Source organism: Necator americanus, chromosome IV, assembly GCF_031761385.1.
Source record: "Necator americanus strain Aroian chromosome IV, whole genome shotgun sequence".
NCBI lineage: Eukaryota > Metazoa > Nematoda > Chromadorea > Rhabditida > Ancylostomatidae > Necator > Necator americanus.
Genome location: NC_087374.1, coordinates 20366227 through 20381930, shown reverse-complemented (window position 1 = coordinate 20381930; position 15704 = coordinate 20366227). Strand labels below are relative to the sequence as shown.

At 39.7% G+C, this 15704-nt stretch overlaps 1 protein-coding gene across 5 annotated transcripts in view; it reads right to left on the bottom strand.

Annotated features, from left to right (window-relative positions):
* The window catches only part of RB195_002071 (uncharacterized protein), a gene marked incomplete at both ends in the record, with an annotated part of 36440 nt that overhangs the window by 1870 nt on the left and 18866 nt on the right, over positions 1–15704 (bottom strand). For 3 of the 5 annotated variants that reach the window (XM_064199142.1, XM_064199143.1, XM_064199144.1), the window contains 15 exons: positions 11–121; positions 3470–3538; positions 3596–3691; positions 4769–4903; positions 4956–5113; positions 6052–6153; positions 6212–6335; positions 6719–6783; positions 6852–6982; positions 7384–7787; positions 8189–8340; positions 8830–8924; positions 9330–9428; positions 9486–9580; positions 12752–12850. In XM_064199142.1, the coding sequence (XP_064055021.1) occupies positions 11–121; positions 3470–3538; positions 3596–3691; positions 4769–4903; positions 4956–5113; positions 6052–6153; positions 6212–6335; positions 6719–6783; positions 6852–6982; positions 7384–7787; positions 8189–8340; positions 8830–8924; positions 9330–9428; positions 9486–9580; positions 12752–12850 (1935 nt within the window). Of the gene's footprint in view, positions 1–10; positions 122–3433; positions 3539–3595; positions 3692–4768; positions 4904–4955; positions 5114–6051; positions 6154–6211; positions 6336–6718; positions 6784–6851; positions 6983–7383; positions 7788–8188; positions 8341–8829; positions 8925–9329; positions 9429–9485; positions 9581–12751; positions 12851–15704 lie in introns of those variants that run through there. The other 2 variants (XM_064199140.1, XM_064199141.1) reach the window with 2 other exon arrangements.

The window sequence follows — 15704 nt, the reverse complement described above, 5'->3', positions numbered from 1 at the left end:
GAGCTTTTACCTTCTTTTCATTGTTGTTCTTACCAATCTTTTCTTTTTTCTGTCTCTTTGACTTCTTGTTCTCTTCTGGTGACTTCGACTTTTTATCCTCACTTGATGAATCGGACATTTTCTTGAAAAGAATTGAAAATGCAAGGACCAAAAGTTTAGATAAAAAGGAGGAACAAATGTGATTTCAACACAAGACAGCAAGACGTTGAGATATCCAGTGGAAGAAGAGTTGAACAGCATACACTAATTATTGGGAGTACAATACGTAATCTGAACAAAAAAGAGGAAAGGAAAGGCGGTTGAATGCTTCACCAGCCCCAGCGTTTTCAATGCATTTGCGATAGCGCGCACTTTTGTTCGGATAAACACTAACTAATGCCTTCGTTAGAATGATAACCCTTCAAAACAAGACTTTTAATTCCCTTCTATAATTCTATAATTCCCTTTTTCTTCTTCTGATCAATGCTCCTACTCATTTTTGTTTGTTCGATAAAATTTTAAAAACTCCTGTTATTTTTCGGCCGGGACTGAAAAAGTATCTATGTAAAAAAAATGGGCCTTGATAAGGGCACAAATTCTTGAAAACAAGTTCAACATATCGAAGATTCATTCACGATGTCTTGGACTCTTTTTTCAAATACTGAGTAAAGAACTATCCGATCTATGTTTTTTTTTTACCGGAAGATGATGGTATGATTGTTATTGATTAGTAAACAACTTTCATGAAAAAATCTCAGGATAAGTGTATTTGTGGGGGGACACTCAGCGGCGAACTTATTTCTGGAAATAACTAAGTCAGTCAGCGTTGGAGGGTCTCAGCATTACCATCTTGGAGGATCTATGACATGTAGGCTAAAGCTACTAAGAGAAAAAGGAACATACAGCTTCCAAAAATTAAAAAAAAACAGTTGAGTGCCCTCCCCCCAGCAACTACATTTTTCCAGAAACTCTCCACCCCATTGGGAGCACACCGTAGAGTACTTCACAGAAATTCCAAAGTAGAGGTAGAAGTTACGATACCATCTTTCGAGTCCGAGATCATGGCGCGAAGGACACCACAGGGATTTTGGATAACTGCCAAAAGTCCAAAAATGAACAGAAAGGATGAGTGCATTGCGATCACAAACGAACTGGTTTCACAACAAGATCTGTGCGGGTTTTGATCTACGGGCCATGAGGTCCTTATAAAAACCCCTGTGACTCATAGTTGTGATACGTGTTGGTCTGTTGTGTAACCAGATCTAGTAAATGAGACAAGCACTAGCCGATGTGTTGTTCGCTGCGTATGGTTGTCGTCTGAATGCTCTCTGTAGGGTGAGGGGGCGCCTGAGACGACAGGGCTACCCGCAGAGTTCAGAGCGGCGCGGACGAGTGGTTTGGCTGCTCTGTGGTTTTGGTGGTTATTGAGGGCACTGTTGTGAACAGTCAATAACCACCAAAATCGCAGCGCCGCCAAACCGCTCGTCCGCGCCGCTCTGAACTCTGCGGGCAGCCTAAATCACTGATGGCTTTGGCTTTTCAGGCCTTAACGAAAACGATAACTCCGTAACGTTAGCTTTAATAATGATAAATACCAATCTTGGCTACAACTCAAGCACATCAATAAAAATACCTATTTGAGCTTATGCAATATAAATTCAACTGTTGAAAGAAAGGAGACAATGGCATAGAAAAAAAAAGAGAGTAAGAAGCAGAAAAGAGAAAAAGAATCAAGGTTTCCAAGGGATTTTCTTGCATGGCATGTCCTCTTCTCCCTACTATTACTTTTACTTCGCTCTTTTCTCCTTTAATACTACTTTTCCCTCAGTGCTTACTGTGCATCCGCTCTACAGATAGAGAAAGACAACTGCAACGGTGGAATGGAGATAGTCATCGGTAGAAATCCTTTTCAGTTCCTTTTAGCCTCGTACTTGGTCCTCTATATGATATAAACTCCTTGAAAGGCTATCCATTTATCGATGGGATGAAGCAAATGAGTCCCGACTAACTCTTTCTTAATGTATGGAACTGTCCAGTGTTGGCTATGTTCAGCACTAGTTACCCTAGTTGGTGACCCAGTCAAAGCTACCACGTTAAAAATCCCATTTTATGAGAGTGTCTAAACATAGCCCGATTAGCACAGATGTCTGCGGTCACCAAACCCGAAGCAACAAATCAGATAAGAAACAAAAGTCGAGCAGTGAGCACTCCTCCAGCCAGGCGGGATGCTTGAATTGGCGACAGAGCAGTCTCTCGAATTGGAGCGACTAAGCACGTTACTCAGAGGGTGTTTTAACGGTGTTCTCTATCATTTGCGGTCAGTTTCAGCCTGTCGCATGCGTAACGCAGCAAGAGCGAAAAGAGTTGAGGAATCAAAATAAACTCTAAGAACGACACACAACACTAAGGATAGCGTAAACCTTGTGCGAAGTCATTTGCACGTGGCGCTTTAACGCACTCGTAGCGCTCTGGAAAGATTTATCCAGTGTGGTCACCATCTTTGTTCATAGAAACTTCGAGGTAGTTATGTGAGGTTAAGTAAGACGCGAACGAACTCCGGTTCTATGTGTCCTCGGGGAGGAGGAGGGAGTGAGGCAATCCACATCACTCCTTAGTACCTTTAGCCCATTTGTCATTTGGATTCTCTAAGACCAATGCTTCGGTTTCAAATCCCTGCTTTACTAGCTTCACAGCACACCTTAGTAGCTAGCTTCAGCACGCGTCTTAGTAACTCTATTCCATAGGAAAATTGTCCCCTTCTTCCCTTTGGAGGCACATCGCGCCCCAATTCCTCCTTATTTCCTCAAGATTTGACTGTAGTAGTTGTTTTACTGTTTCTATGAGATATCTGTTACATTCTCATTTTTTCATTTCGATCTAAACGGAAACTGGAGGCTCAATTCGGCTATACTGCAAACCAAGCCTTTCATCCCTGCGGGGTCGATAAAGTGGAACTAGACTTGCCTGGTGTAAGACTGCGCGGCGTTCATAAACCTCAAACGAATTCTAAATTGAAGTTGAGCGCGTAGGGGCATCCCCTTAGAAATAGATGAACACCCTATACACCACGAGATTGGCTCTGTTGGAACTCTATATGAAAAAGTAGTGTTAGGAATACAGAACACGACTATGACCACGATCGCACTCAATTCCGCCAAGTTGTACTGAAGAACAGCATAGGAAATGGCTTTGTCGACCGAATGTTCCTACGAAGCACCTGAAAGCGTGCCACGTATACGAGCGCAGACATATGTGCGTGCCGCGTCCGCCAATGAGTGGAAGAGGCAGAAGCGGCGCGCATGCCTGCATTTTTTTGTGTACATTTAAAAGTCTTCTCTATTAACAACAAGGTATCGGTGTTAGTGAAAACACTATAAACAACAAACAATTGAGTAGTTTATAAATATCAATAAACATATAGAAGTATCACCAAAGGCACTGAATGAGCTCATTTTCATATCACCAAATGTGCGAATATTCTAAATAATACTACTAATGCTAAAGTAAAATGTTGTATATTTAACGTTGATGAAGGCAGTCCATCTAAGTAATCTAGTACCTGAAAAAATTGTCATTAAACATTTGATAATAGGAGAGTGAGAAGAAAAACACTTACTTTGAGCTGTTTCACGGAGGACAGAACTAATTGGAAGCGAGGAGATTCACTGAGCGAAAAATAGTCTGAGAGCTTCATCACGTATGCAGAGCATGCCTACAAATTGGACGTTTTAGAATTTTTCTTGAAGAGATACACATACGTATTGGGTCATCCAATAAAGAACACAACGTTCTGCACTCCCATCATCTTTAAAAAGTAAGGTAGAGAAAACTCACTATCTCAAATTTAATCTCCTTTATTTCCTACAGCTCGTCTACATCTTTCTCGTAGATTTTTAATGCCATCTTCGAGAATTCATTTACCAGAGATAAAAAATACTTTCTCAATGCCGTCAAAAAATCGGACTATTCATGAGGGATAAGATAAATAAAATTCTAAAAATTTAAGAGAAGAGTATCTACAGGAATTATTCGTCCACACTACCACACAAATTATTGTATCAAAGCACAAATAGTTAAACAATTAGTTAAACATACAGAATTAATTAAACAATAAACGCAGCAAAAAAAAAATGATTTGTATGAGGAAACACGGAAGGGAAAATATACAGGGAAAAATGAGAATAATTTTGGTAATTTGTGCGGCGATGGAACTGTCTCAGCACTGCACACCACAACAATTCGAGTTTTTTTTATCGGGAAAGTGTTAGAAGATAAGATCCATAAAATATCTTGTACGCGACAGAGAAGAGAAAGCAGGAATAAATCACGGTATCACAGCTAAGCACACAGCTCACAAAAAAAAGAAGAGGATTTCAATAAGTAAACAGAATAAACCTTGATGAGCGAATATATGATCTCGACTCCATAAATGAAATAAATGAATAAATGTTTCGATAAATGCAACTTCTTGGCTAACATGTGCGGAAGGAAGAATTCGTACTTCCTAACTAACTGAATACACGAAAAGCTTCGTACTCGAAGAAGTGACTTGTTTTTGGTTATTTCTCGCTTTCTCTCCTCCTCTCTCTCTTGTCTTTTTTTCGTGCCTCTGCAGTATCTGAACAATTTCTTAACTTCTCTAGATCTAAATATGCCTACAACAACTCTTACCCTGAAGTTACATGTGTCATCTCATCACTACGGTCACCATGGGAAGAAAAACTATTCACGCTCTACATAGAAATCGTAATCACCATTTAAATCACCAGTAAGCTAAGCTTTTACGTACTTTTTCAGCCCATCCCGTATGCCATTGTGTCTTTGTATGATTGAGCGCTTCGTTCTTCCCGAACCATTCGATTCTCATAAATGCTGACCCAGGTTCACTCATCTCCGGCATCAACACAATCCGGCATTGAAGATCCTGTGGAACAGTCGTATGGCTTTGATGATTTTTCTCTGAGAAGGTAATATACCTTCGGAAGTATTCTCTCGAAAGCGATCTGCAGTCGACCAGCGATGTCCGTCGCTGCATCCGATGATAGAAATCCGGCGCGTTCTAGGACATCACTGGGGATTTCACTTCGTAACATGTCAATGTCAGTAGTTGAGTATCCAGCGGAAAGGTAGAGACCTAAATTTTGAGGACTTGATAGGTTATGGATGTGTAGTTCCAGAAAAAGATAGCAAACAACATTGAAGACGTTATAGTATTGCCCTCTTTTCAATCTCAACCAACTTAACTGATGCTGCAAAATTAGCTGAATATTCCCGAAGGTTTCAAAAATCATTTTCTCGAAAACTACACAATCTTATATCATCCCACATGAAATGTCCGTTCGATCTTCTTCAGTATGACTATCTCGCTTTTTGACAAATATCTTCTCTAGTGTCGCAAAAGCTGTTGAACGGTGAAGGTGATCATGAGTCGTGATGCAGCGATGGAGGGAACAAAAATTTTGGCGGGGATTGTACGCATCATCCAAAAAATGAGCATACGAAAATTTTTGCAATTTCTCTTACAGGTCTCTCAAAAAAGGAGGTACTGCATTTGCACATAAGAAAGTCCAAAGATTATTATAACAGCTACAATGGCGTACAGTTGATTTAAAACGATAGCCAACAGTTTATTTACTTATTAAATTCCTTCATGCATCTAAGGGTAATATCTAAATATGCAGAATAAATAAATAAATAAATAAATAAATAAATAAGTACATACATACATACGTACAGACAGACAGACAGACAGACAGACAGACATACATACATACATACATACAAACATACATACATACATACAGACATACATACATACATGGCGAAAATTATAATACAAAAGCATTTTTTTCGGATTTCCGATCGCTTGCAGGATCTACAAGGATAATTCCAAGCTTTGACACCTATGATATCCGTAAGTCTTCGTTTTTCAGAACATTTCTTTTTCATTCTCATTCTCACTGCCAATTGATCATAGGCATAGATTACATGATCTTAGGAAACTTGCTTAGTTTTTAGATCAACTAATAATAATAGAACATTTGTAGATAAACTAATAATAATAAAACTAACCGGGATAAACTTCTGGCATCTCCTCAGGTAGGTCACAAATAAACGTGCCCGATTCGCAAAAACATGCCCCACGGTCACGCAAGAACAATCTTTCTCCGAAATCTAAAAGCTCGGAGGGAATCAAAAGAGTGTTAAGATTATTGACATACGACTATCGTACCAACTGTTGCCAAAGGAGCTTCGCATCGTCCATCTTCTAAGCACGGTAATCTCTCACAACTTAGTTGGTCTTCGGCCAAACATTCACACCACGACGAACACCGTCCCGACCAATCCACGTACCTCTTCAACGGTTGAGACAGCAGTGAGATTTCGAGTAAGAAAATTGTTGGTTTCAAGAGAAGAATTAAAAGAGAGAGGTGGAAGGACTTAGCATGATATTTCTGGGGCAGCAGACTTTATTCCCAGTTACTGCTTCAGAAGCATAAGAATCGTCACAGTTACTTATGCTACGCTAAGGGATTTTCCTACATCTATATTCAGCGGCGAAAATCTTTCCTACACAACAGAGGGAACAGAGATAGGGTTTACGTTGTCGCATATTCGTCACGTCTACGAAGGAAAGAATTTCAGCACTACAAATTCATTCTTTTCTTTCCCTTTTTTTTTCCAAAGGATTCCTTTATACTTGCGAACGATAATGACTTATTCAGAATCAAAAACATACTCTAATGACAGATCCGATATGTACGAAAATTTGTCGACCACTTGCATCTTTAGCATTACATCCTTCTGAAATCATCAGCCAACAGGATCGCTGTGGAGGAGCTGACCATCTATAATAGTTTACGGGAACTGACCGGCAGGCGGTGGTGCGTGTGTAATGAAGGTGGTAGTGGTTGTCGGAAGCTGCTGCGTTGTAGTTATCCAAGGTGGTGGTTCTGTGCTAGTTACGGGTGACGTCGTCGTTCGATGCTTCCCTTTTCGTCTTCTGAAATCGAACAGAAGAAAGTGAAACATGCCTGCATCTGTGAAGTGATTTCAACCTCTTAAGTTGCTTTCGAGACTTTTTTGTAAGCATATTACTATATTATTAAAACCATTTAGGTAGTAACGAACGAAGAAGGAATTCCATAGCTGAGAGTTGGCGTTCAATAAAACAGGGTCATCAGAGACCGAAATCCAAGATCGAAATCCAGATGGTTTTCCAAGAAGTTTCGATCCGAGTAAAAATACTTTCGGAGTACGCCAAAAGATAAGAGGATATTTTCCTAATGTAGAATTAAAAAAATAAACAAAGAAGTGACTTCGGTTCACTCTCTATCGAGTATCTGTCTTTCAAATGAAACTTCACCGAGAAGAATAATTAGGGTGAAGAAATTGGAGAATTACCCTTCAGAGTGCTCCAAATGAGTTTTCCTATGCGTCGGAATCCATGTTGACACCGTTGGCTTTGGCGTTGTCGGAACAACACTTTCGACTTCAATTTCCGCTTCCTCGTCGTCCTTCGTCGCTGAAGGTCTATGTTGTTGGTCGGTTCGTGACGATCCGGTGTCCGTTTCACTTTTCGGGTGTTCACTTCGTTCATTCTCGGTTTCAGTATTCCCTGTCTTCTCTTTCCAGCTTTTAGCTCTATATTGGCTTCGGTGCTGATTTGTTTCGGCCACTTTCTGAGAATGTCCACCTTCTCCATAGTCTGCCGCCTTGCGAAATTCGGATCCACTGAGTCCGGATCTGGTCACTCCTCTGCTGTCAACCACAATTCTTGTCTTTTCTTGTCCACGACTTGAGGGGTCCTAAAACGCTTGAGTAGTGGTTGATCATAAATACAAAGATTTTTTAGGCTCTGGAAATGAAATATTTCGACTTTTCACAGTCGTTTTGCAGGAAAAACAACCAGAATCAGGGAAAGCTTTGCTTCAAGCCTATGACTCGTAAATTCAGGGCGTTTCGCACTTTCGTTGTGATACTTGCAAGCAGTTTTGGATCTTATACACCAGTGGAGAGAAGACAACATCGGGAGTTTCCCAGAATACAGCTTTGAGGAAAGTTTTTTTCCTAAATGGCAATAAAAAAGCAATTCCGAACCGAAGGTGTAATTGTTGTGCAATGCCAAATTTGGGAAAAGCCTAGTGGAGGATGTGCTTGACCAGGAAAAAGAATTCTTGTTATTAATTTTAAAGATAAGGCCACGAACCTTCATCGATGTTTTCTCAGTTGACTGGCTCATCTTTGGAGCAGCTTTCTCAACGTTATTTTCATAGACTCGATTCGTTTCGATGCTAGCGGATTTAACGGCTGTAGGTGAATTGTACCCCATAAGTCGGGAGTAGTCAAGCATAGCTTTCTCTAAAATATAAGGTAGCAGGAAGAATAACTAGAAGAAAGAGTTGAGAATAAAAACATGCAGAAGTTCATTTGAAAAAAAAACTCTATAATGTTTCTTATATTATAGAAACTGAGAAAAGGCAGGAACAAGTTAAGAAAAAATTCCAAACATATTCCTGGGACTGGTAATTCAAGAAACATCAAACCATGAGGACAAGTAAGTACTTTTGCATTGTTTGAGCCTTTTACAAAAACGGGAACTACTCCTAATCCTAAAGACCTCTCAAAGCGCAGTATTTATTTTGAATGTTGGCAATAACAGAAAAACATGGTGGTGCAAAAGATGTAACTATTGTTTCTTTTCCTCTTCGTTTCCTTGTGGCTTTATTTTCATCACAATCTAGATGAAGGGGTATGGGAGAAATGCGAGAAAGAACACAAATTAGCCGAGACCGTTTTTCTTTTTTTGTCATTCATGAGTTAATTTTGCAACAAATAGCAGGTACGCACCTATACATGGATTATTAGGAATCATTGTCCGCTGATGTGCCATACACTCTACATCCGATAACGGGCAGTAGCATGGCTGTTCTAAGATCGATGCTCTGTAAAAAAGACGTCTCAAAGCGCAGTACTTTATTTTGGTTGTTAGCAATAACAGAAAATTATGCGGAATTTTCTAAGAATCTGAAGAGGAAGATTAAGAGAGAGACAGTGCTGGATAGAAGAGAATGTGTTGAATCTACCTTAGGAGGCTGGAGGACAAACTCATCGCCGTCAGTCCACCTGAGAAAAACTAGAAAACTCAACTCACTCTACGTTTTTCCACTCAACAAATGGAAATTTGGGTGTTAGATAACGAGAATTCGTACATAAATAGTGCATGCATATATTCTCAACAATAGATAGAAAAAATAAATGTTCTTTCACAGGAATTTCTAAGAGCAATAGGTAAACTTGTAGTTCAAGTCCTCATTAATCATCCTTGATATCAGAACGAGCTTTCCCACCTAGCATGTAAGATTGTCCTCCTACATTCGTCCAACGATGTTTTTGCACATTCGTCGTGAGCTATAGGACAATTTGCAGAAAGTGAATGTCGCAGATGTCTGAAGAAAAAGTGAGCGCTCAGCTGACGTCTATAAAATTAACGTCAGTTCACCTACCGGCACCGATGATCGGCGTCACACTTTCGAGCTGCTTCTGTGCATGTCATTGCCATGGAGGACGTCGAATAAAGGCACTTTGGGTAAAGGATTTCCTGAAAAAAAAATTTCTATAGCGAAAAGCGGGAAAATTGCAACTCCTAGCTGTTTTTCTGCTAATGATTTTTTTGGTTTTTGATAGTATTTTTTCAGTGGTGTAGCTTAAAATACATCCTAAAAAATAAAAAAGAAATCCGAGAAAGTGCTATAGCGTTTCATTCGTGACGTGAACTAAACCATCCAACTCAAAGGATTTTTTTTTAGAAGAAACAGTTTAAAAAAGGTGGAAAATTGTAATACTGATTAAATTAACATCGAGAGGATGAGCGTTTGAGGTACTTTCTTAATCTGATCCGAAAATTGTCATGATCATGCTATATAATAACGGGCTTATTCTGTCACGTGCGTGCGTGCGTGCGTGTGTGTGTGTGTGTGTGTGTGTGTGTGTGTGTGTGTGTGTGTGTGTGTGTGTGTGTGTGTGTGTGTGTGTGTGTGTGTGTGTGTGTGTGTGTGTGTGTGTGTGTGTGTATGTTTGTTTGTCTGTGTGTCACGAAGTTGGAAAAAAGGGGTGCGACGGGTCCCACGGCGTCGGATTGGTGCGCAATAACATCGTGAGCATGCCGCGAAAGGTGAATGGTGTTACAACGTAGCGGTGGCCACTGCCAGTACTGCATTTCACTTCTATGACCCCACATTTCTGTGTCTCCGTGCCGTGTTTCCGTGTTTGCCTCAGTCTGGTAACATGCCTTCTTCAAAAAGTGGAAACACACATACAAAGGGCTGCTTAAATAGTATCCAACTGTTTACCTGATCTGAAGTGAAACGTTATCTTTATCAGTGCGATAATGTTGTTCACGTCATTCTACGTTGAAAGATCATTCTGTGATAACTGTTGTTTTCGTATATTGGTATCGAAGGAATGTTTGGAAGTGAAATTTGAATATTTTCCAAATGTGGAACTGATCCTCATAGAAAGAAAACTACGAAATTTTTCGCCTTCATATGTTACTAAAAAAAGAGGGAGAAAGCGTTGCTTGAATAACACAAATCTAATTTCAGAGAAAATGCCACTCTATTAATTTTCATTGATCATTGAAAGGGTGCGAAGCGAACACCATAGAAAGTCTTAGCCGGACGTTCAGACTGGTAGTAATAAAATTTTTGGTGTCTCTGACTGATCTGGAGGAGAACCAGGTTATCGGCTGTGCGCTTAAAAACCACGGGTGTTTGCACGTTTACATCTTGTTTACAAACAACCAGTGCGCGTTGCTGATTCCGACAGTCTCTTGCTCTGGTCTTTGCAATACTCCCTCTTTTTAGCATGAATACCAATGTGAGCAGGCAATGCGTGCTTCTAAAGTACTATGCAGTCAGCTCACAGGAAAATTCCTCGAAGAAACTTTGAAAGAAAAATCAAAAAGTTCCAGAGTTTTTTGCTTTTCAAACATGGAACTTCATCGTATACCTTCCAATCTGACCGTCTGAAACCTGGGTCTTCACAACTTTGCGATTGCGTGCACGACAGGAGACCGTAGTTTTAACCACTTATCAAGAAAATATTGATTCGCTCAGATAGTAATGGTCACCAGTGCTTTGTCTGTGCATAGTTACTCTGTAGGAATATACCAATTTCCACAGTTCTGACTGCTATCATGTTTGAATGGGGTGACAAAGGTTACTGAATCCCTCTCGCATTTCACGGATGTGGTGTGCCCACCACAGTCAAATGAAACCATGTTCATGTACATAATTAGCGTTTGTGGGAACGAGCGACACCACAACAATCTGTACGTAGCGGATTGGTTTAATCACCCAAGCTTGAGTTACGCGTGATCTTTGAGTGTGCGTGGGAATTCGCGAAAATCGGATTTACGGGCAATTTAGCGGTTTGCATGTCGTCGTGTTTTTACGCAACCGTGAAAGTGGAAATAGGAGATTCTACAAAAAGTGAGTGCTTACTGGATGTGACCTTACCGACCTTTCTAATCTATTTCTTACAATTTACCCAAAAAGGTATGACAACACAGAAATCATAAATCTTCTTTACATGACTATAATTAAAAAGATGAAACTCACTATAATAGATGTTTCTCTAATAATCAGAGTTTTTATCATGTATTACATGCCCTTAGCAGAACAACTCGAATCTTTATATGGATTACAAAAACACCATGCTAAAAAGCACTTGTACCGTCTTCGTACATTCTCCCTCTAATCGCACCTGCTGCTATCCAAGCATATTTTTTTCATTTGGGTTATAATCTAGGGTAAGAATAGAATGTGCGGCATTGATCAATTTCTTTCGGATGCCTCTACGCGGTCGACTCAAATTCACAATCGTCCTAGATCCATGAACGCGTGTTTGGCCTGACTTGCGGTTGTTGCCGATATAGTAGCGAGTACTATTGGATGCCCCAATGGGATCAAGGACTTGTTTGATTCTGCGGCGGTTTTGAACCGTCAACAATCGGCCGTGTAATCACAGCAAGAGCTCTTACCAACTGCGCAACCATCCGTAGCAAAACTACGAGATAAGAATAAGTATAAATGTCGAATAATAAAAAAGCTATCTAAACGCGGCCATTCTGGCATTTGCCGCAGAAAATCTTCACGGGCTGATCAAATGCTAACGAAACTCTATTAGTTCTATTAGGAGTTTCTTATGAACATTTAGTTAGAGCCGACATAAATTCTCAAAACCGAACTTCCTCACAAGTAGCCTAGTAAATATTTTTGTAGAAATAAATACAAAACATCATTTGATTAGTATGAAAAGGCAACTGAAGATCATGTACAATCGGAGCCTCTCGACTACGGAACACAAAAACTCAGCTCAACGTAACAAGAGGTTTCTAGTTTAGCTGGTTTCCTTGGTTCGGCTGCTGGGATGCTTCGAAACTTAATTATTTCCCTCCAAAATTAGCTTTGCAAGAGGTAAAGAATGGCGGAAAAATAGAAACATGGCGAGTTATTGGATAGTTGTTTATTAGATTACGCAAAAATTTACAATTACACTCACATACACTTCCCGGAGGAGCACACGGCAATTTCGGGCCTCCTAGTAGACAATTAGACAAACGTGAAGGTGATGGGAAAGAAAGAGTACGGTGATGTCGTATTGTCGTTCCGGGAAAAGCCCGGAAGGAGACGAAAAAAGTCCAAGAGACACATTAATCATTGGGAATTCTCCAGGACACTGAGATGAATGGAGAGGTTCAACGACCTACCTGCTGTTGAGCGCATATCGTGTCACCGGCTGAGCAGTGGCAGAACATCATCGACTCCACCAATGAGAACGGTACAAAACGAGCGAAACGTTGTAGAGCCTAGACCAATCGATTTATCACTATCAATTGATGGTCCAGTTGACACCAGAACATTTTTGAAAAATAAAAAACTGAAGTCCTAGATCTCAGAGTTCTATTTTCATAACCAAGAGAATACCATTTAAATTTTTCTTTTCCTCTTCTACGGTTTCTTTCAGAATCACTAAGTGAACATTTTTATGGTCCAGACAAATACCATTTGCACTCTTCCTTTTTATCTCATTTTTAAAATTAGTGGATGGAAAGATGATTATTTATCATTTATTCACAATGCAAACAAAATCATTAACATTTTTTTCCTGTTTTTTTTTTCTTGTAATGATTGAATGCAGGTTTTAACTTCAGAAAACTTGATAATTTTCTTTGCTTCTCTTGTACAAAAAAGGTGCTTTTAATTTCAAAGAGGACTAGAGGATCGAATAAAAAACTTGGTTCTTTTCAGATTATCCTGACCATTTTGCCTAGTTATTTCAATTTCCTGCCAGTATATGGTCAAACGGTTTAGAGAGGTATTGTTTTCGTCCACTCTACTGTTTTATTGGATTTTCATGTCTTCTCTTGAAATGCAATAGAGCGAGAACCGTATGTACTGCCTCTTCTTTCTCCAAATTAGAGATAACAGATTAAAAGATAAATATTTCACTTGGTATGTAGGCTTTTCGAGCGCATCGTTTAAATTTTCTGAGTGAAAACATTCCCGTTTGAACAAAAAACTTGCCACTCTGCTCCTCATTCAAGAAGCCGAGAAACATGTAATTTTTGTCTCACATCTCTTAACACATGGTCGGCTAATAGAGCAAAGTGCATGGCCAGAAAAAAACACAACGAGGCTATCTAATAGCAAAACAGAAACACATTAGAAATTAGCTTTACCCTGCCCAAAAAAAAAAAACTCGGAGAAGATGCCTCCAGTGGTCGATAAAATGAATTCAGCAACTGCAATATGAAGCTAGAACGGCCATCTTCGTATTACATGCAAAACGTGAGATGAAGGGATTAACCATTTTACGTCAAAAATGTCCAAAAGTAGGAGTTAAACAAAGGTAATCGAATTCCAAGGTGAAATGAAGGTTTAAATAGCAGATTAGGAGATTGAATGATATTCAGTAATTAAAAAACTAGAAACTTAAAGAATATAGAATAAAGAACGGTAAGTGCGTGATGCCAGAAAAAGTGGTTTGGCTAAAAGAATAAAATTCACGTAAAAAAAACAGAATGGAAGTTATCAACTTAATTTTTTATCATAAATAGAAACATAAGACGAAAACAAAATGATAAAACAAAAGCAGCATACCACAAATCTGACGTGGTGAGCAAATCTGCGGGGAAAGCTAGAGATGGGGTTGTAGACTGCGGATGCGGGGTGGTCCAGCTCATCACTCCCTAATCGTCGTAAAAAACCGCATGGAAGACGCCGTTTTTCACTCCGATTTCAGTTACAACGCGCCACTCCTACTCTTTTGCATGCAGGCTTGGCTGCGTAGCCGAGTGAAGCCGAGTGAAACCATTGAATAGGCAGGTGAAGGAACCGAAGCGTGTACCAGCAAGCTGCCCATTCAATGGCACGTTCTTACGTATTTCGTAGTGTGGTTAACTGGCCATTTTAATGACAATTTGGAAGGGGCGGCCGGGACCATCTTGGCTCCCGCAGTCTACAGCCCCTCTCTAGCTTTTCCCGCACATTCCCTCACCACGTCAGATTCGGAATGCTGCCATTGATCTTTGATCTAGCACAGGAAATTCAGTGAATGTGCAGGGCTAAACAGAAATGCTTGGAAACTCTTCAGGCAGACATTTTTTCTCCAGAAAATGAAGTAGTTCAAGTGCATCTGGTCTCTATATAGTTATATTACAACATTTAAATGGACTACAAACAAACATTCTTCCCAAAAAAAACTTGGATCTCTGCAGCCAATAACAGGACTGCGAAATCACATAGATTTCCAAAAGAAATCACTGAAAGGCATGGACATTCGTTCATACATTGCAATGATTTCTAGTAGAAATTTATAGCTGGGTTCTACTCTTATGTTCCTCACAGGCACAGGCATCATAAACAAGAAAAATACAGGTGAACCTGCCAGGTAATGTTGGATTTCGGATGGTGTTAAGAAGTGCATAGGCAACGTGTCTTAATTTCGGAAAAAGAGTGAACATAGAATAATATAACTGCAGCTAATAACAACTGAACATTAATTGAGTAAATAAATATCTGAATCAAACATCTGGTCAAATCACATGAGTAAAAAGCCCGAAAAACAATTCTTGGCACAGCTGTTCATCTGAAAGACCTGATACGAAAGATGTGGTTCTTCATCTGCACAGTGCGCGACGATGCAGACTTCTTGCTATGCAGAAAATAACTGATTTTTCTCGCCTCAAAAATCAGCCTCATTGTTTAAAAATTCCTGCATATCAAAAACACAAATATCGCTTTTCCAAAAGTCGCAAACAAGTGCTTCTGAAACAGAAGTAGTTGCTTTAAAAAGTGCAACATTAACCGAAACCCGAAAAAATTCTTTTCCTTCTTCAAAAGGTCTGCGATATTAGACAAACAGATCATAGTAAACACTTGATACCGGAGAAGAAAGGAGAACACACACATTTCTAGCCACATGACTTCAAAACTGCCAGAGCTACCAAGATTTTTTTTCGTAAAAACGGCACCCAGTGTGAAAAATATGCTATCAGGAGCATTGTCACCGCGAAGTTTCGTTAGGATGGTCAAATCAATATCTTCGGATCAACTTGGACATCGGATTGAGCAGTCAGTAATAAATTCGAAAAAGACAAGAAAAAGTAATAAATTAACAAGTAGATGCAGCAGTTATCACTGAGCCAGGAAAATCTGGAA